The sequence below is a fragment of the Dendrobium catenatum genome, unplaced genomic scaffold, assembly GCF_001605985.2.
Source record: "Dendrobium catenatum unplaced genomic scaffold, ASM160598v2 fragScaff_scaffold_1016, whole genome shotgun sequence".
Classification (NCBI taxonomy): Eukaryota; Viridiplantae; Streptophyta; class Magnoliopsida; order Asparagales; family Orchidaceae; genus Dendrobium; species Dendrobium catenatum.
In genome coordinates, this window is record NW_021319478.1 from 75,270 (window position 1) to 101,840 (window position 26,571).

The 26,571-nt window shown below is 33.3% G+C and overlaps 2 protein-coding genes and 3 non-coding genes across 5 annotated transcripts; 1 reads left to right on the plus strand and 4 right to left on the minus strand.

Moving 5' to 3' along the window:
* The first annotated feature begins 2,885 nt into the window (after nucleotides 1-2,885).
* Nucleotides 2,886-3,704, plus strand: LOC110114311 (NAC domain-containing protein 79-like). The gene is made up of 2 exons (XM_020847155.1): nucleotides 2,886-3,348; nucleotides 3,457-3,704. Exons 1-2 carry the CDS (start codon nucleotides 2,886-2,888, stop codon nucleotides 3,702-3,704), a joined length of 711 nt encoding a protein of 236 aa, XP_020702814.1.
* Nucleotides 3,705-9,698: 5,994 nt separating this feature from the next.
* On the minus strand, nucleotides 9,699-12,931 carry LOC110114320 (uncharacterized endoplasmic reticulum membrane protein YGL010W). Its single transcript, XM_020847166.2, has 4 exons — nucleotides 12,536-12,931; nucleotides 10,283-10,345; nucleotides 10,114-10,185; nucleotides 9,699-10,034 (listed from the first exon to the last, which is right to left on the minus strand). The coding sequence occupies exons 1-4, from the start codon at nucleotides 12,863-12,865 to the stop codon at nucleotides 9,927-9,929; spliced, it is 573 nt and encodes a 190-aa protein (XP_020702825.1). The 5' UTR covers nucleotides 12,866-12,931; the 3' UTR covers nucleotides 9,699-9,926.
* A 2,759-nt stretch (nucleotides 12,932-15,690) lies between these two features.
* Nucleotides 15,691-15,780, minus strand: LOC114580408. The gene has a single exon (XR_003701794.1). It is a non-coding gene; the product is annotated as a small nucleolar RNA R44/J54/Z268 family (small nucleolar RNA).
* A 157-nt stretch (nucleotides 15,781-15,937) lies between these two features.
* LOC114580409 lies at nucleotides 15,938-16,010 on the minus strand. The gene has a single exon (XR_003701795.1). It is a non-coding gene; the product is annotated as a small nucleolar RNA snoR122 (small nucleolar RNA).
* Nucleotides 16,011-19,230: 3,220 nt separating this feature from the next.
* Nucleotides 19,231-19,327, minus strand: LOC114580407. The gene has a single exon (XR_003701793.1). It is a non-coding gene; the product is annotated as a small nucleolar RNA R44/J54/Z268 family (small nucleolar RNA).
* Between the last annotated feature and the right edge of the window lie 7,244 nt (nucleotides 19,328-26,571).

Consider the following 26,571-nt stretch of genomic DNA (forward strand, 5'->3'; position numbering starts at 1 on the left):
TGCTATGGGTGGAAACTCAAGGCCCTAGTAGTATATATATATATATATATATATATTATGTGCATACAACAGTTATTTAATTAATAAAATTAGTTAATGATTTTTAAATAAATACTAATAATAATAAGTTCCAACTATTTGAAAGCCCAAAACAAGTCAATCATATGAATAATAAAAATTAAGAATATACTTATGAGATTAAGTAACTAACCAAAGATCCATACGACAACATGAAGCAAGAGAAAGTACGAAGAAGAGGCATTGAGAAGCATCAACGAGTAGAAGCTAGCTTGTGACTGAAAGCTACTATAGTTATTAGGTCAATTAAGTCAATGATGATGAGAAAAAACGAGGCAAAGCAAATGAAAGTACCTATATAGTTATTAGCTCATAAAATGTTAAATCAAACCATATAATTTGAACCAGAATTTCACTTTAAGCAAAAGTCCGGTTCACTCTAAACAAAAGTCACACGCACATAATGTATAATATAGTGCTTTAATTATCCAAATTTTTTTTATAATTTTTTGACACTTTTAAAATTATTTAAGAAATTTGGCACCTGTCGATATGAGTAGGGCATTTGGGACCATCAAGTGTCTATTTGATTTTTCAAATAAAATGAGTTATTTTATGAATGTTTTTCTATAATTTTTGGAATTCCTAAAAGAATTTTTATGAATTTTATAATGAAAATTAATTATAATAATAATATTATTTTATTAAAAAATTTATATATCTAATGCCATTATAGCTTTATTTAAATGGAAATTTCGTTTTCTCAAAGTGGAGAAAGGCATCAGAGAAGGCATAGGAAAACTAAGGGAAAAAGAGAGGATAGAAAGAGAAAACTCCAATTTTTAGGTAACTCCGAGTCATTTTCGTCCGTCACCCTAATTGAAAAATTTATTCGTCTCGAAGTAAATCACTTTATGCACATCTCAATTTTAAAAAAATTATAATTTTTATTGAATTTTTTTATTAAAATTTTATTTTCGTTGGCGAAAAATGATTAGAACTTTACACTCGTAAAACTTTCATCTTATAATTTTTATATGTCATAAAAAATACAATTCTGAACATTCAAATGATGTCTTTTACTTGTTTGTTTCTTCATTGTGATGTTTATTCCTCATCCTAATAGATAGTGTATTAGCTTATCAACGATCAATATATTTATTATCAATTCATTTATAGAAAATAATGGTTGAGAGTTGCATGAAAAAAAGCAATAGCATTGCCACGCAAGTCTCAAATAATTCCATTTTTTGGTATATGTATATATACGCTTAATCTCAGAAAAACCTCTAAAATAATGAGCATATATAATGCATTTTTAATTATTTAAAAGTAAAGATATTTCATCACTCCTACAGAAACACGAAGAATATCTTCGCTTATAATATTTTAAAATTCGAATGTTAATTTCATTATATATATTTTACATTCATAAATATGATTTCTATGCTTTTTTATTGCTAACAAATAAAAATTAATTTTATAAAAATGAATTTATTTTTATTCATCTAATGGTTGAAAATAGAAAAAGAAATATTTTTGGAAGACTTTCTCATTCTGCTAAGGGTGATGAAAAAGAGAGATAAAGAGCATTATTTTCAATCAATAATCAAATAAATATTATCACATTATTTATAGCAGAAATTTATTATATTTAATTTATAAAATATACTCTCATTAATTATTACGAATATATATTATCTTTCCTTTATTGCTCTTTTCTCTTCCTATATATTTGTACATTTGATTTGCAACAATATAATACTTGATTCAATAATTATTGAAATCATAGCTTTCTAATGGCGGCAGAGGAGCTCCTAAAGCCATCTCTTCTTCAAACAAATAAGACAAAGATCCAATCTTTGCCAGTCCAAAAGCTCTATTCTCTTTCTCTGGCAAGCTTTTCTCGAACACCCTGCATATCACCCACCTGTTCTTTTCGAAAGCAACTAAACTTAGAGTTTTCATTGCAAATGGAAGAAGAAACAAATTGTGCTTTTTAATTAATTAAACCTTATCATAGCTGCCTTCCAATCTATACTCATAGATTATGTTATGTAATTGGTACCATATAATTCTAATATAGAGAAATTGATACAATCATTAGTAAAAGGAACATGCATTAATTAGTGTCAAATATAGTGCACAAATTAACCACATTACAATATCATCCAAATTATCTCATCACAGCACAAACACAAACACAAACACAAACATAAAAAACATCTAATTACTCCAAAGCTTAAGAAAATTCCACACTTCAATTAAAAAGCAAATCATTGTTGTCGCCGTAGAACGAGCTCGATGGTTCTGCACAAAAATTAAAAGCCCCACCTTCGTAGAGTGAGTCGGGGAAGATGGTCACCTGGGCATCCATTAATGGAGGCAGAGGAACTCCCCGAGCCATCTCTTCTTCAATATTTGCCAGCCCAAAAGCTCTCTTTTCTTTTCCCGGCAAGTCTTTCTCGAACACCCTGCATAGAATCCACTTGTTATGTTCGAAAGTAACTAAAATTAGCGTTTTCATTACAAACGAAATAAGAAACAAATTGAGTTTTTTTTTTTTTAATTGTACCTTATCGTAGCTGTCTTCCAATCTATACTCGTGCATTACCCACTCTATCTTCTCTCCTTTGGGAGCTCCGCCTCTCTAAAAGACTAGTGTCTTTTTCATTCCAACAAGCATATTCTTCCTTCGAATATCCTTATATGTCCTTGCGTAGATTTCTGGTATCCGACGTCAGTCGCTCTATTTGTTCGAAGGCCAGTTGAGTACTTTGAACCTCGTTCACAAAAGAAGTAACCTTCTTTGCCGCCAAGTTTGGACCTTTCTGAATTAAGATGAAGGAATATTAATATGTACGTATATGGTTGAAGAAGTAGAGAGGGTGGCAGAAAAAGAAGAGTGCATGTTCTTACTCGGTAAGTCGCACGGCTCGCACTTGTTGAGTTCAACTTGGGCACTGGCTATTGCGCTATTAGCCATCGCCGAAGTTGAACTCAACAAGTGCGAGCCGTGGGACTTACCGAGTAAGAACTTGCATTCTTCTTCTCATGTCTCCCTCTCTGCTTCTTCAATTATATACATATTAATATTATTTCGTTTCAATTCAGAAAGGTCCAAAATTGGCGGCAGCAAAGAATGTTATTTATTTTGTGAACTAGGGCTAAAGTATTCAACTGGCCTTCGAAGAAACAGGGCCACTAACGTCGAATACTGGAAATCTACCGGCAAGGATAAGGAGATCCGAAGGGAAAATATACTTCTTGGAATCAAAAAGACAATAGTCTTTTACAAAGGCAGAGCTCCCAAAGGAGAGGACGGAGTGGGTAATGTACGAGTATAGATTGAAAGGCAGCTAAGATAAGGTATAATTAATTAAAAAAAAAAACTCAATTTGTTTTTTCTTTCGTTTGTAATGAAAATGCTAATTTTAGTTGCTTTCGAACATAACAAGTGGGTTCTATGCAGGGTGTTCGAGAAAGGCTTGCCGAGAAAAGAGAATAAAGCTTTTGGGCTGGCAAATATTGAAGAAGAGATGACTCAGGGAGTTCCTCTGCCGCCATTAATGAATGCCCAGGTAACCAGCTTCCCCGACTCACTCTACGAAGGTGGGGCTTTTAATTTTTGTTCAGAAGCATCGAGCTCGTTCTACGACGGCAACGATGATTTGCTTTTTAATTGAAGTGTGGAATTTTCTTAAGCTTTGGAGTAATTAGACGTTTTTATGTTTGTGTTTGTGCTGTGCTGAGATAATTTGGATGATATTGTGAAAAAAATTTGTGTATTGTGATTAATTTGTGGTTATAAAAGAATATTGATGATCTTTTTTCTAAATTGAAATTGTGTGAAGATCTACAAAGAAATGATGCCTAAGAAAAAAAAATGCCGATTGATGAGAAGTGAAATGCATGTTTTAAAATTGAATCAAATCAAAATATATGGAGGAAGAAAAATTTTAAGTGATATATTGATGCAAATTAAATGTACAGATATATAGGAAGAGAAAAGAGCGGTAAAGAAAAGATAATATATATTCTATATAATAAAAGAATATATTATATAAATTAAATATAATAAACTATTGCTATAAATAATGTTATAATATTTATTTGATATAAGATTAAAAATAATGCTCTTTATCTCTAACTTTCAGCACCCTCAGCAAGAATGGGAAAGCCTTCTAAAATTTATGGGCCTATATTATTGCTATATTTGACACTAATTAATGTTGGCCTTGATTTTGACCAGACATAAGCATAGTGGACTGGGTCGACCAAGTCAACCTTTGACTTGGTCAACCCAAGTCCTAATGGGTCAAAATTGACCCATTAGGCCCATTAAGAGCCCAATTTAAATCCAAATCAATTCAAACCTTGCGTGGCCCAATAACTCCTCTCCCTTGACCCCCCTTAACAGGTTTGACCAAGTCAAACGTGGACTTGGTCAACCATGGCTCTAAATATGTAATAATCACCTCTTTAAGAGGAATTAAGAGCCATTTAATGCTTTCAACTCCTCCTAATCGTTTTGAAATTCAAAACTACGACTATCATGAATTAATTTTCCTCCTAATTCGATCTTGATTGAACCCCAACCGTTTAAGAGGCATCTAGGGCTTTAAATATGAGATTTTTAGGTTATTTTTGGACTTTTTTGCTTGGATCTTTCCCCTTGGAGTCTCTTAGCCCGAAACCTTTCTGGTGAGAGCTCTAGAGGTCTCCCTCCACCTTTCCCAAGCAAATCCCGCCGCCAAAACCTTGCCGGCAGTGAGATTTTCGGCCACCCGAGGCTTGGGACGTTCCAAAGGAGATACCGTCTGATCCAAGGCGTTTCAAGACTCGAACTCAACTAGAGATATACTCATGCACCTTCTACAAGTCTAACAAGCCCAAGAACGCGAAAATCCGACGTTTAGATCTCTCAAAAACTTTTAGAATATGTCACAACACATAGGGTTAAATAACTTTTTGAAAAGATGATTATTTGTCAAACAAACACTTCCCCATGAATGCTCTTCATCTATAGAGCCTATGTTTCAAATTTCACCCCATGAATGCTCTTCCCCATGAATGCTCTTCATCTTATTTTGGGAGAACGAGGCAAAAAATCATTCTAGGGTGTCGTCTCGTTCCTTTTGAACTGTACGAAATTGCAGCCGTTGATCTAAAGATCAACGGCTGTGATCTCGATGTTCTGTGTTTAGGCCAAACAGCGGATCCTGCTGTGTGCCTACGTGGATAAGTGGCACTGATTGTGTCAATCATTGCCGCAATCAGTGGAGGACGCCACGTGTCGCGCCGAGAGCATTTCTGGAATTTTCTTTTATTTTAAATACTTTTTAAACTGTTTTTATTCGAAAAATCATAATAAATTCTTTTTTAATCCGTTTTCGACGCACAATACCTCATTTTGTTCGTATTTCATCCCCGTTATTTTAAGATTAATTTTATTTAAAAATAGCTTATATTTATTCAATTATTTAAAAAACAGTAAAAATTACTACTTTAAAAATACTATTTTAATTATTTTATTATTATAATATTATTATATTATTACTTTTAATTATAATATTAATTATTTAAAACTTCCAAAAATCATATATTTTCCATTTTAAATCAGATTTCAGCGTGCAACCCCTCGTTCTTTTCAGAAAAATACATACTTTATTTTAAAATTATTTTCATAACCTAATTCTTGATGTCTGGACAGATTTCTATCTTAGATTGCTATTTTGAGTATTTTTCCTATTATTTAAATATTTATTATTATAATTATTTTGAAATTATAAATTATTTTCAAATCGTTTTGAAACCTCGTGAGAGTGGTCAGTGGGTCTTCCTATACTTATGTATTATGAATTGACTTTTTTTAATTACTTTATTTTCTAAAAATATATTTATATTTATAAGTACTTTTAAACTATTTTAAAACTACTTATAATTAAATCCCCTAATCTTGAGAGATCCGCTATTTCATGAAATTTTAGACATAAATTCTAAATGTGAAAAGCAATCATGGGAGAGTGGATTACTGGATGGTTGGGTTCCAATCATTCACTAATCCCTTCATTACTCGTACTTACTTTTCGTTCGTCGTAGATTGCATGAGTAGTTCGCACCACGAGCACTTGGTTTAGGCACTCTTAGATCTAAGGACATGGTATATTTACTCATTTTATATGTTTCCCATGCATTATTACCTCGAGGGTTAGTGTAAACTTCAATTTAAACTCATATAATGTAGTGACACCCTAATGACAAAAAATAAAAAATCGTCTAGCGAACTTAGAAATTTTCTGGGGCTTAGGGTAGATCACTGATTGACATGAAAACCTCAAAGATTAAACTTAGTGACATCATAAACCTCCCAGAACTTTCTAGGAATTTTTAGGGCTTGTTAGACCACTTAGTTAACTAACCCTAATTAACTGCTGAATAAGGCCCCAAGACCTTCTAAAAATTACAATAAATACATTTTAGGTCCGAAAATTACCCATAATAGCTTGAACTAACCAGAATCTGACCCTTGAACTTAGATAAATAGGGCTTCCTAGTTTGACTTCAGGTTGACCACTAATTTGACCATAGGTAGAAATTACCGTTTTGCCCCTAACAAATTATTAAAAATCTCAAATTTTCCCCAAATATTTGGGATCACTTTCTCAAGTCATCCCTGACCTTTAGGAGTGATTCCAATCAGTTTGGAGCTAATTTGGAGCAAAACAATAAAAACAGTCATTTATTAGGAAATTTAGAAATTCTCTTAAATACCCTGAACTTAGAAAATCCATAACTAATTGTAGAAAATTCCAAATTAGGAAAAATCACTTGCATTAGACTCCTATTAGGGTCTAGTATTTATTAAAAATCTTAGGATTCCAGAAAATGACCTAGATTAGAAAGTCAACTTTTTGATCAATTGTAGTTTATTTAGGGACCGAAACTTAGAAAATTCATAACTTTGACTAGAAAACTCCAATTTCAGTGCACTACCTGGCTAACTACGCATCTTAGGGTCAAGTATTTTTCTAAAATATTAGGAGACCTAGACTTAGCCTATTTCCCATAGTGACTTTTTGGACCCCTGAGGCCTAGCACCTAGGAGGACCCGAGACTTTCTAAAATTGACTAATGCAATTTAAACTTAAAAAATGACTATCGTAAGCTTTTAAAAGTGATCAATAAATTAAATTAACTAAAATGGACCCTAATCCATTAATATTTGAATTTCAAGTAAAATTTCCTTTTCTAGCCTTCCATAAACTACAACTTTAGACAATTCTAATTAACTACCCAAATTAGGACCTATCTCAGCCACACCAGCTTTACACACACATAGAATTATTTGCTAGGGCACCACTTCTAGATCTAGGCTAGGCCGCTATGTTTTATTTTTTCTGCTGTTTGCCGGAGCTTTCCATGGTTTTCATTGCATGCTGTTTGAAAATGATTGGTGTGTTTGCTTACTTTTACTGCACCCTGTGGATGATGTGAAGAGCGCTAGATCTACCCCTAGGTTAGGAGCGCCATATATATATATATAGTTCTTCCGTGCAGGTGGCCATGCTCAAGCTAATAAAAGGGGGCACCATTATATTTTCTAATATTGTCTTATGCAGGTGCTTGCTCAGCCCCCCCCATGGCTTTAGATATCCAAAGAGAAAAGGCAATCATCCCCAAAGGGGAGACTTGTCTCTTCGTTTGGATATTCAAGCCACGACGGATCCAAGGAGTCCAAGGAGAAGAAGACACCTAGAAGATTGAAGACCAATATCCCACTCAAAGTCATTTGCGTCTGTCATAGGTTTAGAAATCCGGGTTGTTGGCAATGGTGCCCCGCCACTTTACATTTTGCATATCTGAGTTGTAATAAAGGCAGTTTGCCTATGACCATTTAGTTGATTATTCTGGATTTATATTGATGTGTTTACCTGATTGCGCAGTAGAATTACCTACTTTTTCTATGTTTCTTTCTTGCATGCCGCTTTTATTTTCGCCTGTATTCCGTTAGGCTCTCTCTCTAAGGACTATAAAATTTTTCTACTCATAACTAACTCCTAAAATTTTAAATTTTAAATAACATAGAAACATAACGAACCTAGGGAACTGCCGGAACCGTCCGGGGTTGCATGCATATTACTGCATTCTTTTTTCCTTGCTATAAGACATCTCCCTGCCTGCGGGTAAAATCCGGATAATCTGGCCTATGAGGATGAAGTGCCGGACATAGGGAGACTCAAACTTTTCTAAAAATTCATTTTTTATAAGCCTGTTTTTTTAAAAAATTCTATAGCATTTATGAGCTGACATTTCAACTAGCATGCATTGCAATAAGAACCAACTAAATAAAATTTAATTGCATTAGCTAGAAGCATATGACCCACATAAGTCTAGGACAACTTAAGAAATTCTCTAGATGTCGGTCCCTTTTTCAAAGAACTATACCACCCACTCATCTTTCATAACTAACTTGATAGCATAATTTTAAAGCGATTAGGTGGTTAACTGGCTCCCCAATCCAGGCCGGGGTAAGTCCAAATTTTGCACTGCATTAGCTAGGACACGGGTCTTAGTGTTTCGTAGAACACTAAGCCCAACCTAAATTTAAGATTCGAGGCTACTACATTCGATCTCATAGTATGTCTTAAATAGTAGGTAGATCCCTTCTTTTAAGGGACCATAAATCCTACTTATCTGCGTCACAGAATGACGCCACTTCCATCTCTTCTCTCATGCATGTGGTTGATTGCTTGTCTTTTTTTCTCCAGTTTCTCTTTAGTACCCTAGAGCCTCCGAATGCAGGTATGAGCCATGCATGTTGACTGAGCCTTTTGGGATCTTTCTTCCCTTTGAGTAGGACTTCTTAGTCTATACCCCTATGCCAATCCCAATTTTGGGAAGGATAATGTATAATTTTTAATCGAGAGTTTTCTTGGGCTCCTGCCTGGAATGTAATTAACCACGGGAGTTTGCGCCCGTGGAAAACTCGGTCCCACATCTACTAAACCCCACTCGAACTCTTGCATCAGGTGGAAGAAACCCTTGATTAGGTCGTGTATATTACTATCTATCGGGGTGTGTTGGCAACATCCTCTATCATTAATGGTTAGTCGAATATAGAGACCTACGATCGTTATCCCACAGGATAGTGCTGTCGTACCCTCTGTGTTCGTACTCAACGAGCGGTGCCCTTTCAGAGGTCCACAATTAAATCATGTTCCTTTTACTAATGATTGTATCAATTTCTCTATATTAGCATTATATGATACCAGTTACATAACATTGATACTTTTTTTTTAACTTTTTGGGAAGTTATGGGCTCGAACATGAGAAAGATAAATTTATATTATATAAAATAAAAGAAACTTTTCTAACAATATTAAAAAAATAAATTTAATGATAGAGAATCATCATGTCTGGAATTTAATTAGACTATCATTGTATTGTACAATATTTTCCACTTAAGTTTTGTCATTTCAATAGTTAAAATATCCAAAAAAATTCCTTATTCTATTTGCAGCCATAATATGAATAAAAATAAAATCATATTAGCTCTCACCATTAGTTTCCATCAATGAAGTGATAATCCATTGACAATCTGCTCTATCATTTGTTGTTAATCTAATATAATCAAATCAGATAAAAATTTATTCAAATAAATAGCTCCATCATCAAGCTTCAAAAATAACACATCAATAATTAATAATATAAAAAAAAAGTGTAGCTATACAACCGAAGAAAAAAGAAGTAATATTCTGTAATTCTCATACAGTAACTAACATTCGGCTATAAGCATCCAAGACATACATTAATAAACCTGTAATAGTTCACTAAATAGGTAAATTAAAGTAGCCACAACAGATGGTGAAACTGATTTTATAGTGAGCTCCTATGTTAAAAGAAGATTACTTGTGCTTCCTGGCCTGCCATTCTTCTCGATCTACCTCAATCTTCTTCAACACATTTGCATGGAAACCTGGATATGGTTCATATCCAAATAGGCTCTGCAGCAGCTGAATCAACAGGAATGTGAGCTATTTGTTTTTATAGATCCTATATGAGCAAATTAAGGGGGGGCATAAAAAATAATACCTCAAGCAAGACAAAAAATGGAGCCATTAGAAAAGCTTGAGAAAGGTTGTCAAGAAGTGCTGGAGCTCGCTTCTGCAGAAAAAAATAAAAGTTTTGCTATCTATGAGTTTCAAACATCTGACAGTTAGTCCTATTTCTGCTAATGAACTCAGGAATGCTGATGCTTTACCTCAAAGACCCCATGGCCTATGAATTGTCCTGTCCAACAGAACAGCTGAGTAGCCAGAACAACCTGCAGTGCGATTATAAAATCTGATTTTTAAAAATTTAATACTTACCAACTTAGAAATACAAATATGCATGGCATTGGACTAGTAACCATTAGTTAAAACTCTGATTAGCTGAGTTTAAGGCTTTGTTTTAGAAAGCTTTTCCTGATTTTTATGATATGAAAAGATAGTTCAAATGTCAATAAGCTTAAACAAGATCAAGTTCAAAGGCTCTAATGTTTTTTCTTAGTGCAAGCAAGATTAATCTAAAACACAATGAAACCCCCATCCCCAAGTGTTGGGAGAGCAGGTAATAAGATATCATGTTGGAGAGTACTGCATGGGTAATATCAATGTTTTCAAAATGTTACAATGCAATGCGTAAAAGTTCCTTTTACTTCAATGCGCATAGCATAAAGCAAAACAACACATTAATTAACTAAAACAGTCATGAGTTGTATATATAAAATGTGCATATAATAGTTATTTAATAAAGCAAATTAGTTAATGATTTTTAAATAAATATAAATATATATTAATAATAATAACTTCCAACTATTTGAAAGTCAGGAAAAAAAATCAAAGATATGAATGAAATAAGTAATGAATCAATGTAATAATATTAAAAAATTAAGAATATACTTATGAGATTTAAGTAACTAGCCAGAGATCCATAGGACAATTCGAAGCAAGAGAGAGCACCAAGATGATGCATTAAGAAGCATCAATGAGTAGACGTTTGTGAGCGAAAGCCACTAACTCTAAGGAGAGGGAATGGATAACCAATGACCGACTCAATGAAGATGAGAAAAAATGAGGCAAAGCAAATAATAGCGCCTAGTTATTGCAGCAAATGTTAAATTGAACCATATAATTTGAACCAAGATTTTACTTTGAGCAAAAGTCTGGTTCACTCTGAACAAAAGTCACACACATAATGTAAAATATGAAATGACAAAACACTGCGGCATTTGTGCTTTACTGCAAGCTTGCTCTTGACAGGCGAGTGATGCGCAAGGCTACCGCATCACTTCGCTCCCAAAGTGTACTTTTAACAGCACTAGGTAATATACTTCACATGGGTTCATACTTAACATTATTCATTGATCCAAGGTCTGAATTTACATCATATGATCATAAACAATGCAGAGGAACTGGCAAAATGAAGGGATAAAAAATTGTATATTTCAATCTAATTGTACTTGTAACACAAGATATCTATCAAGTTTCAACATTATTCATTCGATCTAGTTTCATCTGGCAAAGGCTCTTTAGTTCAATGTCTATTATGGTGCCTTATTCTGTAGAAAGTATCTCTGTGAAATGATACTCTAAAAAATAGATTGTTTTCTCATGCTTATTTCCTATATGATGCAGCTTCTTTATTGGACCATTATCTGGATACTCGATAATGATTTTATAATCAGCCTCTGATGGTTTTTCTAGAGGGACGCCTTTTATGATTAAAGCTGATTCAAGATTTTTATTTATGATGAATTGACAATCCTTTTGTGGAAAGATTTGAAATTATTTATATGATAAGGCCACCTCCGGGCTATGATATGCTCTCCTCAACCTAACTGTTTGGTACCTTCTCCTTTGTAGATAGATGGCTTCTTATGAGTTATGTATTTGGCAAGTGCTTCCAGTCATGAGATTGCTATCTTTTTACAGTCTTATCTGAGCTATAAAGAATAAAATTGCAATTATGTTGCTAGCTCTTTTTTTTTTCCCTACAGTACGTTATTTTTTTTTTACTTTTTTATTATTATCATATTAATTGCGCTTTCATTTTCACCCTTAGAAAAAAACAAGGAAAAAATACAAGAAGTGAAAAATGAAGGTAAAGAACACCGCGCCATGCTTGTGGTACATCTAAGAGATAAGTGTAAAAAAATTTATGTACACCCGTCGAAATGTGCCAGGCATACCATATCGTCTTTACACCTCAATTATCTTTCACAGAATTATAGTCCAGAATGCATCCAAGCTATCGTACAATTATTGCGCAAGATCTAGGCTTCTAAAAAAACAGATGAATAAATTCATAAATCTCAAAACAACAAATAGCAAAAAGAAAAAAATTCTTTCAAATCAATTAACACTCCAGCTCATTAAGGGAGTTCATTGGAGTCAACAAAGCAATAAAACTGTTTCCAATCAGTTAGAACATGCAAAATAAAAGGCATAGAGAAAAAAAAAGAGGGATTGACCTTCCATGCAAGAGAAAATCCGAGCTGAGCTGCAAGAGATTTGCTTCCAAACCAGCAAAGAAGGCAGAGGAGAGCGGCAAAAGAACCGGCGTATCTGTCGAGGGAGATGTAGAAAACAGCGTAGAAGAGGGCGAAGAAGAAGGAAAAATTAAGATCGAAACCGCCGAGGAGAGGGACATGGAGGATTGGAGGGGTGAGATCGAAGAGGATCAAAGAGCTGAAGAAGATCGGCCAGACGAAGAAGACATGGATCAGAACGTTGACGGAATTGCTGTGGTACGCACCGTAGAAGGCGAAGTGCTTCTCCAGATCAAGCAATCCTTTTCCCATCTTCGGGCGATTAGGGTTTTGTAGAGCAGCAACCCTATCTAATAGAAAAGGTACACATTTTTATTTTGTTGCAACTAAATTTGCCCATTTTGCAAATATGGGTTTTTCATTTTTGTCAAAATATTTCATGTAATTAATATTATATTAATCCATGCTTTTAAATAAAGACATAAATATCACTAAACTCTTATCTATTAACAAATAAAATATTTAAATATTTAATTGCAATAAATTATATTTTTATCCATGCTTTCTAGCTGCTGCTTTAATTTTTGAATAATTCTAACTTAATTTAACTTAATTATTTTTTTCACAATAATTTTACAATCGACTTTATCAAACTTCACAGCCGTCCCAAACAATCCCCAGAACCAATGAAAAAACGTAGCCAAGCACCTTAATATAAACAATCCCTTGAGCTCTTCCTGCATAATCACAGCTTAGCCAGATAGGCAGTAGGCCGATGTCATGCACAGTTACAAAAAACCTCTAGCTCAAAAAGGTTATTTGATTTGCTAAAAAAAAATAATATTAAGTGAAATAAATATAATATAAAATTAATATTTTGATACTGTTTGATTATCTGTAAAACAAATATAAGAGACATAAATATTCTATTTGATTGTGTACAAACTACAAAGTAAAGTTTAATTAATATTAATACATTCTAAATACCTATAAAATATTTAGATGGATGAATACCGAATAAAATAAAAACAGTAAAATATGATAAAACATCTTGAATCCGTATAAACGATTAAAATTCTATGAGATTTTGAAAAGAAATTATATACAATACTAATTGAAAGCTGAAGAAGATTCAAAAACAAAACATAAACATTTATAATAATGATCCAAATTCTCATGCATTGAATTTTTTTATTTGATTATTTATAATACTTATCATTCCCACGAAATTTAGATCTCAAAGCACTTGTCATTGAAGGTCGCAGGGCCATTGGGAAGGATGATCTTGATTGCAAAGGCGAGCTTTGTTGGGCAAATTATTGCATCCAGTGTCCGGACACCAATCCAAATGCACCACATCATCAAAATACACCAGATCCTAGTGTATTTGGGTGATTCATCGCTTTGTTGGGTCTCAAGCTAGTGCTAAGACAATAAATTAAACTTCTACATGCCCCGTAAGGCTGGACAAATTATTGCATCCGATCACCTGATGGGGAGATAGGTCCATATATTAATAAAATATTATTTTAAATTAAGCGTAGATAAAATGCAGGTAAAGCGCAAGTAAAGCACAACTAAAGCGCAGGTAAAAGAGCAGTCAAAAGAACATGTAAAGCGCAAGTAAAGCACAGGTAAAAGCAACTAAAGCGCAATTAAAATTACAGGTGATGCGACAAATTTTTATTGGATGTTCAAACTTATTTTCCGCGTCCGGTGACCGGATGCAATAATTTGTCGTAAGGCTGACTATACAAAGCAAACGGCTTGTCAAATTTAATAACGAACAAATTTGGTTCAAATAACAAATTTGGTTCAAATGCAATCTCAAAAGAGCCGCATTTGGACCTATTAAATTTAACCTAATATGAACTTCTTTACATGCATCACAGTTCAAAACAAGCCTCTCCAGATCAACAATTTTAATATTAACTAGTGATAGTAAACTTAGGTTCGAATTTGATTTAAACGTACTCAAATTACTTAAAAAATTAAGACTCGATTATAGATTTGATTTCAAACAAAATTTACTCACAATACTTCAATAAAAATAGCATACCATCATCAAATACGAGTTTTACAAAATTCAAACAGTTGATCTAAAAAGCCCCATGCTTGTAACAAGGACGCTAGAGCTGCAAGCCTTCATTTCTGTCAATACTGAATCTACATTGGATCACTCTGGAGCTCAGCAGACAAGCTAAGCTTCAACAGAGATCACCTGTTCAGATCTCCGTTCTTATAAGCAATCATTAGGTTTGCAAAGCATCATTTAGAGCAGCAAAAGATCAAGGAATCAAACTGTAAGGTGTTTTTCATCTAAAAACTATCATATAATCGGTAAAGCTCTGATGTCATAATTCCATATGAAAAGAAGACAGTAAACAAATCGAATTTACAGCCTACAAAATTTTGCTGAATATGAATTTACAGGATTTTTCTGAATCCCGCTGCATCTAAATAAGTCCAAAAGAACATTCTCCAAGATAATTCTAAGCATCACTGTCCCTAAAAATGTCATCAACAGTGAAACTTTATCATCTACTAAACATATTGACTGACCATTTGTTTACCACCTAATAACTTTTACTCCATATATTTGTATTTCAACACAAACGTTATTAGTTCTACTGTCTAGTTACCACAAATTGCACTCGTGGAGATGCTCAATGCAACAAATTTTGTTGAACAGTACTGTTTGTAAAAATAATTGCTAAACAGAACTAAAATATTAAATTTTATAAAAACTGTTACAAATATTACAAACTATAATTCTGAAAAAAAAACAGAAACAAAACTTTTTTTAGCTGCCAAACTGTCATAGAGCTTGTTAAAAAAACTTCATCCAATAAATTTCTAAAAGTCAAATAAGAAAAATGTTACCAAAAGAATAATGACAACAACCTGGAAAGCAAAACTGTAAGAAAATGCCCCAAAAAAATTACCTTTAATTGTTATTCATCACAAGAACGCACTACAAATGCATGTTTATTAGAACCCCAACAACAAATCAAAATGCAGTTCATAGTTCCAAACTAAAATAAGAATAACAAAATTGCAATTAGAGACTCACACTAAGCAAAACTGCCAAAAAATGGACTTTAAAAACTGCATAAAATCCAACAATTTCTTTAGGCATTGCATCAGATAAATATTATTCCCAAGACACTGTCATCAAACTCAATGAGAGTGCAGATGTCCCTGTCTATGTTGTCATCACTTGCAAATCCAAATAATATGAGCAATTAGTATATCTTAAGCTTGCACCAAAAACATAAACATAAAGGTCATCTATGACTAATAAAAAAGATTCAGGAAAAAAGAGACGATACATTTGAGAACTATATGGCAAAGAACACAGAAAAAAGTAGCACCGCTAGTGGCTGCCTCAGTGGTAGTGACAATTGAAAATCATCATCAAACTCTGATAATACGTGCAAATTATACATCATCGGCAGCAACATAACAGCTACAAATCTCCATAGAAAAAAGAACAATGTACTCTAAGATAAAAGCATACATCAAAAACATCATAAGAAACTTGAAAGAATCTAGCAGAGCAGACATTTTAAAAGGCTAAAAACATTCAGCTGCATAGACATGAAATTTGAAGAATTGTCATAAAATCAATGGAATAGGAATACCGAAAGAGGGCATCTATTTGAGAGGGTTAAGGCTTCAGATATGAAGAAATGTGTTAAAAATTTTAATTCAAAATCCTCGATGAAAGCCAAAAATTTTCCGGATTAAAAAATTTAGGGTTGATTTTAATTAGACAGCCAATCATAAAACTTAAACTAAGTATCACAAAAACAATCCAAATTTAAACTTTTCTAGTGTTATCCAACCCACCTTAGCTCATAGGTTTGGAGCTTCTACTTCCAACCAAGAGGCCTTGCATTTGATGTGTATTAGTCTACAAAGCCACTAGTTTTTGAACAAACTTGAGGCACTAACAAATCAGAATTTTCTAACTCAATAGTCTCTTAAATCTTTTAAATTGGAAATTCATATAATGATTAATAAGTAATAACTCAGCTATACGACTCCTAAAAATTTATAATTTATTGGCCAATATAACTCACTAAAGTACAAAACCAAAAGAAACTAATAATTTGACTTGAACGCATTCTACTCAATGAGGCTCGCCTATAGCATTCATAACATGGGGAGTTGATTCCTTCACTTGCTACAAAATCAACAATAAGACTACAATTAATACGTATAAGTAGTGTTGATCTACATATGGCATGTTCGTAATTTGATGATAATAGATCTTGTGTGATGTCATCTAATGATTTAGAAAGTATCTTTTATAAGTTTATCGATATATGCCAACCATTGAGATGATAAAGATCATTGACAAGAAGATGATTCACAAAGCAAGCTTGGAGTGTGCAAAAATTATAAGTCAATGGAAGTTCAAAATGGACCAAATCCTTTCATGATCTAACATATCTATTTAAATTCCAGCTCAATCTCATAGTAAAAAAAATGGACTAAACCGGTCCCAATTCCTTGTTGCTTGATTCTTCTTAAAAAATAATTAATTGATAGCTTAAATTTTTAAGCTATAGATCAAGACATTCTTCTTAATTTTGAAAAAAAATAATTATGATCATAATTTATCTTTTTACTTATTGTTGACCAGATTTAAACAAATTATGATGCAATTAATTTTATGTACTTGTTATTTTGATTGTTCTTAAAAAATAAAAAACAACAAATTAAGAGTAAAACGGAAGTTATTTGGCTATTATTTAATAATTGATATATATTTCTAAAATTACGAGTATAGAATGAAAGACAACTACGATAAAATATAATTAATTTTAAAAATTCAATTTTTTCTTCTTTCGTTAACAGTCAAAACGCTAAGTTTAGTTACTTTCGAACAGAACAAGTGAATGATCTGCAAAAAAATAATTTAAATTTTTAAAATTAATTATACATTATCATAATTGTCTTTTAATTAATACCCGTAATTTTAAAAATATAAATAAATTATCAAGTAATAATCAAATAGTTCTCACTTTATTCCCAATTTGTTATTTTTTTTTTAAGAATAAAAAAAAAGTGCATAAAAATAATTGCATCATACTTTATCTAAACCTAATCAACAATAAATAAAAAGATAAATTATAATCATAATTATTATTCTCAAAATTAAGAAGAATGCCTTGATCTATAGGTTGAAAACTTAAATTACTAATTAATTATTTTTTAAGAGAATCAAAACAATAAAGAATTGGGTTGGTTCTTATATGTAAATGGAAGTTCAAAATACCTTGCATTTTTTAGTGCTACCTAAATCCTAAACCCTAAAATATCAAATGATAAAAAAAAATTATCAACATTAGTATTCAAGAACGCATGAAATGTTTGAGAGTATAACAATTAAAAAAAAAACTAACTTATCAAACAATGAAGTCATAAGAGGTTAATAATAAAAAGACTTATATAAAATGCACCAATAAAAGAGAACTAATTAGATTTTATGACACTACGATGCATTATAGATTAAATTTTTTAGCTAAGTTAATCAATCAAAACAACATAGAAGCAATAAAATGCTCATATGATTTATATTGACATTCAAGATATATATATACAATCAAGAAGGAATGACTTTCAAAAGTATGCTGAATAAATGCAATTATTAGGAATATGTATGATGAAGCATTGATTAAAATATTATAACCACTTATGGAGTAATACATTAATTTTTGCTAAATGGATTTACATAAGGATAAATATTACATGTAACCCTTCGCATTATTAATGTAGATGCTTAAGAAAGAATTTCAATGTGAAGTAACTTGATATATCCCTTCGCTCTATTTATAGCATGACTTAACTCAATGAGGCATATGTTGGAATATGTGAAGGTTAAAATAATGAATAAATTGTTTAAAAGATGACTAACTTTGAATTGGTAGTACAAAAGGTGAGCATATTATAGTGGGAATGATGACAACCAAATAATTAAATATAAAATGAATAAGTGCTACTTAAATGTAATAGGTTTAAGTATATTACCATCAAAATAAAGAGAAAAATTGAGATAAAGTTATAACTATAAAAAGTCTCAAATAAAGTACATGATAGGATAATAACATGAAAACTATAAGGTAAATATTATCATAGAAGAATTACTCCACATATGTTGTAAGGATATGATGGTTAGGCAATAAAACAATATTAATAAACACTTAAGCTTGATAAATATAAGAATGTTCATGTAGATGTGCAACAAAAATATGAACAATAGATTAATGAATTGTTAAATTAAAGGCAGATGTGCACATCTGATGTATCAAACTAGCAAGCATTGACTAAATTGGCTTGTGCATTTAAAACATTATGTAGAAGACGCACTACTAAGGATGATGGATAAAATTAAAATGGAAGGACTATGAAAAAGAGAGCTAAAGAACTACTGTAACTTGCATAGAAGTTTGTGCACAAAAACATTTGAGCAAAAAAGTTTTGACCTCATGGATTATTCAACCGGGATGAATAGAGACTACAGGCTCATAATGCCTACCCAGCTAGTTGGGATAAAACCACTCACATAGGAACATTAGAACATTGTTTATAAAGATTCGCCAACAAATATAAGCAGCAGAACAGCAATATAAAACTTGGCCACAAAAATGTGGTGCCTGAAGTAGAATCATGCATCAGAGAGATTCCCAATAGAACGAGTCATCATGCTCAATAACTGTAGCTATGAGTGCTGATGTCCCTGTCTAGTTTCTCATCACCTGCATTTTTACTGAAGAACTTTATTCCGAAAGAAACAGAAAAAATAAAAAACCTAGAACCTAGCTAACTACTTCTACGAAACTGTAAATTAAACTAGCAGGAGCAACGTCTTTAAGCAGGTAAATATCAGAAACCAAATCAATAATTAGGAACCAAACATCCTTCCATTCAAGCTTCTTCATATAAGGCCTTAATTTGTAGGGAATTCGTAAGAGCAATGCTAAGTATAATTTGAAACATCTGAATTCTAACAGTGCAGAAAAAAAAAATCACAAAACGGTGAAAAAAAAAACTCGAAGCTCCGAAGATTTGTACTTTAGCTACGTTCAGTAACTCAGATTTCTGGATCAATGACAGGATGCTAAAAAGAACAAAAAGTGGAATGACGAGAAAATTATTCAGAAAACGAAGCAAAAAATGACTTAGATGAATAATTCCTGGTGGACGAAGAGTGTGATCCCAAACGCCTGTGATTCACACGGCAACCTGAAAGAACCCTAGATGGGAAAACCTCTTCAACTCAAAAAGGAGGCTCCTTAGGGTTAGGGATTTGATTCGAAGTCTAAAGACGGGGTTGCTAGTCATTTTATAGAACGATGTGACACTTCTTCTTCCGACCGGACCGGACCGGACCGGAGTCGACGGGATGAGGTTAAAAATGATTGAAATTAGTTTAATACAAATTACTTATTAGGGGGTACATTAATCAACGGTTCAAATTATTAATCAGGGGTACGCATTTGATTGATTTGAACGATTTGTATCCGAACCAATTAATTTTGAATTAAAATAAAATAAATCAAATTATCTAACAGTTGTTTAGTTCCATCTATTCAGTCGAATTTTAATACATATGAATGAATTTGGAAATAAAAAATAAATAAAACAAGTAGGATATGATGTTTGTCTTTACTAGCAAATAAGAAAAAAAAATTAAATACTTTGTAAAGAGATCGAAGTATTCGAGAGATCAATAACAATATCATCAAATCTTTTTCTACTACGTGAAATTTTGATTAAAAAAAAAGGTTTACCTTGATTTGGGACTTTGCTGTGTGGACCTTACAGATTTTTAGTCCCAAATCAAGGTTATTACTCGATAATCCTCGATTTTCATCATAAAAGCTGAAATATAACAAGAATATATTATAATCAACATATTATTCATTTAGTATTATGTTTCTTTATAATTACTAACAATTACTTATGATTCAAATTTAACTAAATTTGTAGTTAAATGTAGTACCTATCAAAACTGCATACATGCATTGCAATATTATCTCTACCTTCAGCCATTTCGTCCACACCTTTACTATCAAGCAAGTCTACAAACTCATCCATGCTTCCAAATATTTCAACTTCTTCTTCGACTTTGTACTCATGTGATTCTGGATAAACAAAATTTTCATCGACATCGCGGAGAAACTTCTATTGATCACGTATGTTCAAATTCATAACAACTCTAAATTTAATAAATAAAGCTTCCTACAACATGAATAAACATATGTAGTTCATCCAATTCATGGTGAAGAAAGAATTTTCGTGTAAAACGTGTACAGATATTTAACACATTATACTTCTGATGAAATAGCCCAAATCACTGAAGAACTGCATCTCTCACTTCATCTTCAATGTTGCACACCTGAAACAAGGAAGACAACGCAAGCAGGAAAGCAGAGAGGAGAAGAGTTGAAGCAGAAGATTGTATATCTCATTCCATCATCCCGCTACTGTAGCTTTTACATTGGTATATAATAAAGTAAAGAAAGAGACTTATACGGTATTGATTGAGTTAGTTAGAGATGGATGGTCATGATGTAAAAGCATAGAAAATGTTCAGCTGTACAGGTGTAGTGGGAGCATAAGTCGAAGTTGATATGTTGGCTTGCTTATCACCTCCCCTCGAGCTAGTATTTTGTTCCAAAATGGTGAGCTTGCTGTGGAGATCTTGGAAACGTTGAAGAGACAATACTTCGATAAATAAATGAGCCAACTGATCTGTAGTATGAACATGAGACACTTGCAATAAATTGTTCTTGATGCATTCGCGAACTAAATGAAAATCTATTTCAATATGTTTGGTTCTGACATGAAAAATTGGATTGTTGGCAAGAGCAATTGAAGAAACATTGTCACAAAACAAGGTCTTGGGAGGTGAAGAATCGATTTGGAATTCTTTCAATAGCCTTCTAAGCCAAATAATATCAACAGCATCCATTGCAAGAGCTCAATATTCAGCTTCGGTGGAGGAACTTGCAACTGTTTTTTGTTTCTTGACTTGGCAAGAAATAAGGGTGCTTCCTATGAAAGCACAATAGCCACTTGTAGATTTTTTATCTATGGGATCACCAGCCCAATCGGAATCTAAGTATGCATATAAACGAAGATCAACTGCAGTAATTGGTAAACCAAAGGAAAGTGCACCTTTGATATAACGAAGAAGTATCTTAAGAAGCTTGAAATCATCTTCCGTAGGTTGATGCATATATTGACATAATATGTTAATTGTGTAATCAATGTCCGGACGTGTGAGTAATAAATATTGAAGAGAACCAACAATATTCTAACAATATGCTCGAATTAATCAGCTTGAGCAGGTAAGAGGAGTTGAGATGCAATAGATGCTGATTTGAAAGCAATGGGAGTAGATATTGGTTTACAATCAGCTATACCATCCTTTTGAAGTAAATCAGTTGCATATTTGGATTGTGAGAGATGAAAACCAGTTTGAGTATGTAACACTTGAATCCCATGAAAATAAGAAATGCTGCCAAGATTTTTCATATGAAATATGTGATAAAGAGCCGAGAGAAGATGCTGAATTGTAGGTTCATCTTTGTCTGTGAGTAGAATGTTATCTACATAAACTAGAATGTAGAGTGCTACCAAATTCTTGTTATAAATCAGTAAAAATGGGTCTGTTGTACTATGAACGAACCCATAGTGAACAAGATATGTGGAAACCCGTCTCAAACCATTGTCTTAGTGATTGTTTTAAACCATAAATAGACTTTTGTAACAAGCAAGCATAGTTGGAATGTAAGGAATCTTTGAATTCATGGGTTGAGACATGTAGACTGTATCAGAAAGATTGTCATGAAGAAAAGCATTCAATACATCAAGTTGAAGAACTTTCTATTTAAATGTACTAGCAACGACAACTAGAATGCGTATAATTGGAAGTTTAGCCACTTGACTAAAGGTTTGAAGGTAATCCAAACTATATTGTTGATTGCAACCTTGTGCGACTAAGCGTGCCTTATGTCTTGCAATAGACCATCGGAGTTTAGTTTAGTTTACAAATCCATTTGCAGCCCAAAACATTTTGGGCTGGGCAAGGTGGAACCAATTTCCAAGTGTCTTGTTGTTGAAGGGCAGCAAACTCGCTGGACATTGCTTGACACCACATGAAGTGTTTGATTGCTTATGTATAGCATGTCAGATCTGAAGGAACAATGGATAAGTTCATACTGATAATATGCTTGGGTTTAAGTGTCCCAGTCCGAAGACTAGTAACCATTGGCTGAATTGATTGGGGTTGAGGTGTAGCTGATATAATTGATGAAATGGAAGATGAAACAAAAGTTTGTGAAGTAGTTGAAGGAGAAGTAGGTGTGGTAGGAATGTTGGCATTATCTTGTGGAGGAGGTAAGGGAGACGTCTGGACGGGTAGTGAAGCTATAGGTGAAGACAATTGTTGTGTAAATATTGGAACCAAAAGTGATGTTGGAGTGTAGAAGGAAGAAGTTGATCGTTGGGAAGTGGAAGGAGGTAGGGAGGAATTTTGTGAAAAAGGAAAAATATCTTCAAGAAATTTGACATGACGAGAGGTGAAGATTTTTTCTGAATCAATGTGAAAGAATTGGTATCCTTTTGTGTTAGATGCATACCCAATGAAAACAAATGGAAAATATTTAGAATGAAACTTTCTTAGAGAAATAGGAGGAAGGAACGGATAGCAAAGACATCCAAATGCTTTGAGAAAGGAATAATCAGGATCTTTGTGATAAAGTAGTTTAAACGGAGAGGAGAATTATTTAGATAGAGGTGAAAGTCTATTTATCAAATAGACTGCTATTAGAACAGCATGTACCCAAAAATGATGAGGCAGCTTTGCTTCTAGAAGTAGGGTACCGATTTTTTCAAGTATGTGATGATGTTTGCACTCAACAACATGATAGACCAGCTCATCTTGAACCGGTCTAGGAGCCGGCCCAAAGGCCGGCTCAATACTACAGGAGGCGAAACAAGGGGTTATACCCCCTTTCATTCCGCCAGAGGTGGGGCCCGCAAAAGAGAAATTGGGGAAAGAGGAGTGGGCGGCTAAGGGAGAGAGGGAAATTTTAAATGAGAGATATTTGAATTAGGGTGGTATTAGGAAACTAATGGTATTATGAGAGGGAGATTGGTCTAGGGTTAGTTTTTCATGCTTTGTTTGTTCTTCTCTTAGTTTTTCTTTGGCGTTTTGGGCTCTAGGCATCTTGTCTAGAGTTTGGGAGAGAACGATCCTCCTCTCGATTTGAGGATCAATTGTATCTTGCTTTCATGCTTGTTTGGCTCTGTTTTTCTTAGTGCAATCTATCGTTGAGGGCTGATTTCGCCCAAATTTTGCCTATTTCTCGTTGTTTTCCTCCAATTAGTAATAGGTTTGTTTGCGAACTCAAGTATTCCCTTAGGGTTACTTGCGAACTTAAGTATTTCCTATCACAACACCATTTTGTTCTGGAGTATACGAGCAACTAATCTGATAAACAATACCGCATTGAGAAATGAAGGATTGAAAAGATTTGGAACATTATTCACCACCACCATCTGACCGCAAGCATTTAGTATTTTTATTGAATTCTTTTTCAACCAATAGTTTAAATTGATAAAAAATATGAGAAACATCATATTTAGCTTTTAAAGAATAAACCTAAGAAAAATGAGAGAAATCATCAACAAATAATACATAGCATTTAAAACCATGTAAAGATAAAATGGGGGAAGGACCCCATACATCACTATGTATCATTTCTAAAACATGAGTCTATCTAGAAGAAGAAGAAGAAGAAAAAGGTAGCTTGTGACTCTTAGAAACAGCACAAATGTTACAATGATAACTAGTAGACATAGACAGAGCCAGTGTGTTTCAGTAATTGGAGAAGAACAAGATGAGATGGATGACCAAGATGACAATGTTATAGCTGAGTGTCAGAGTTTGTTGCTTAAAAGGCAGAGAGGAATGGACGGCGAGCTAGATCAGTATGGATTGGGTAGAGTCTTTGACGAGATGGACCATAGCGGAGAGTTTGGTAGATCATCAGATCCTATATATGGTAGCCACGTGAATAAAAAATCATAGATCAAGCGTTATCAACGGTGAGACGATTGACAGAAATCAGATTTTGGGTTAAGTTAGGAACAAGAAGAAGAGAAGAGAGTTGAAGCTTGCAGTTGGGAGTTGGTAATAAACCATTACCAGTATGAGTAATTGGTAAGAACTCTCCATTGCCAATCATGACTTGTTGAGATCCTTTGTAGGGTTGTGCATTGTAGATTTGATTTGAATCGGTAGTGAGATATGAGGTAGCGCCCGTGTTAAGCAATCAGTTGGAAGAAGACGAAGCGAGATCTGCTAAGAAGGCTGAAGCGGTGGCTGATATGAAAAATCCATGATACCAGCACTTAAACTCAGAGTGTCCTAGCTTGCCATAAATTTGGCATTCCGTGGATGAAACAGCAAAAGCATAACCGCAATTAAAACTATTTCGTCCGCGAGGAGGACATGAAGAAAAACGATCGCAAAAAGAATGGTCGCGAGCTCTACCATGTTGAACAACAAATGCCTGTATAGGTTCTGATGAAACTGAAAGTTCACGACCGATTCAACTGCTAAATTGAGCTCTTCGCTACAAAAAAGAGCATAGAAATCGTTCAAACTAAAAGGATTTAGATTGGTTCTAATGGAGTTTTAAATGTCAGATAAGAGCTAGACAAACCATTTAGAGTATATAGAATAATATCGTCGGGTGGTAATGGCGAGTTGAAGGATCCAATAGCATCAACCTTGCTCTTAATATTGGATAGATATTGCATCATAGTTTTATCTTTCATAGATATATGATGCAATTCGTTCTTTAGCTGAAGAATTCAAGAATGATTCTCAACTGTAGACGACGCTCAATAGTCTGCCAAATTTGATAGCAGGAATCAAGGTTCAAGGCATAAGAAAAGAATGTAGGAGAAATTGTTGAATATAAAACAACTGTAAGGTTTTGATCGATAAGCAACCATGTATATAGTAGTCAGGGTTAGAAGTAATTTCGATAGCAGAGGAAAGAAGTTTAGGTGGTTTTGGAGTTGAGCCATCAAGATACCCTCAAATCCGTTTGCAGTGAATAATTTGAGGATTTGAGACTTCCACAATTGGTAGTTTTCAGCTGTAAGATGAATATTAAGCCCAGATTTACATTAGTCATTAGGAATTTATATGTGCCATGTGAGTTCTCTATTTATTCCCTTAGTCTTGGGAGAAACTATTTTGTGCAGATGTGACGTCGTCCGGAGACCAACCATAACACACCACTTACCCGATATCCAACGGTACCCAGCACCAGTACCGAATAAAAAAGTGATATGGCACGTTTTGATTGGCCTACAAACGGTGTCAGGCCCACACAGAATAATCTATCAAATCTTATTGTCGGCTTACTGGCTTGCGATCTGCGAATCTTCCAATGGAGGCTTTATGGATTTTTTGTTGTTGTTCACCTCTTGGAGAATTGAACTATACATTTTTAATTATTTATATATTATGAGTAAAATTAAATAATAAATAAGGAGAGTGGAATGTGGATATTCCGATTCTAGTTTTATTGATTTTTTAAAATGAAAATCAAATAAAATATGATAATCGAAACATCTTGAGAAGTTAAAACAATATAGGAATTAATATTTTCCAAAAATTTGTTCTTACTCAATATTTGATTTTAACCAAATAATTTACAACCCTATCACTCATATACATATGTTATATTTTTCCCATAACAATCACACAAATTTTAAAGTAAATTCAATAATTTTTAAACTCACCCAGATAAAATTTATATTCGAGCTCTTTTTGCTAGATATTAATGCAATTTCATTTGGTTAGTGGAGAGCTCCATGTCATTTATCTATTCTATTTGGAATCTCTGAGAACTTTTAAGGATTCATTTGAGACAGCTTTTTTACAATTTTTTAAAGCAATTTTTTAGTCAACCCGTTAC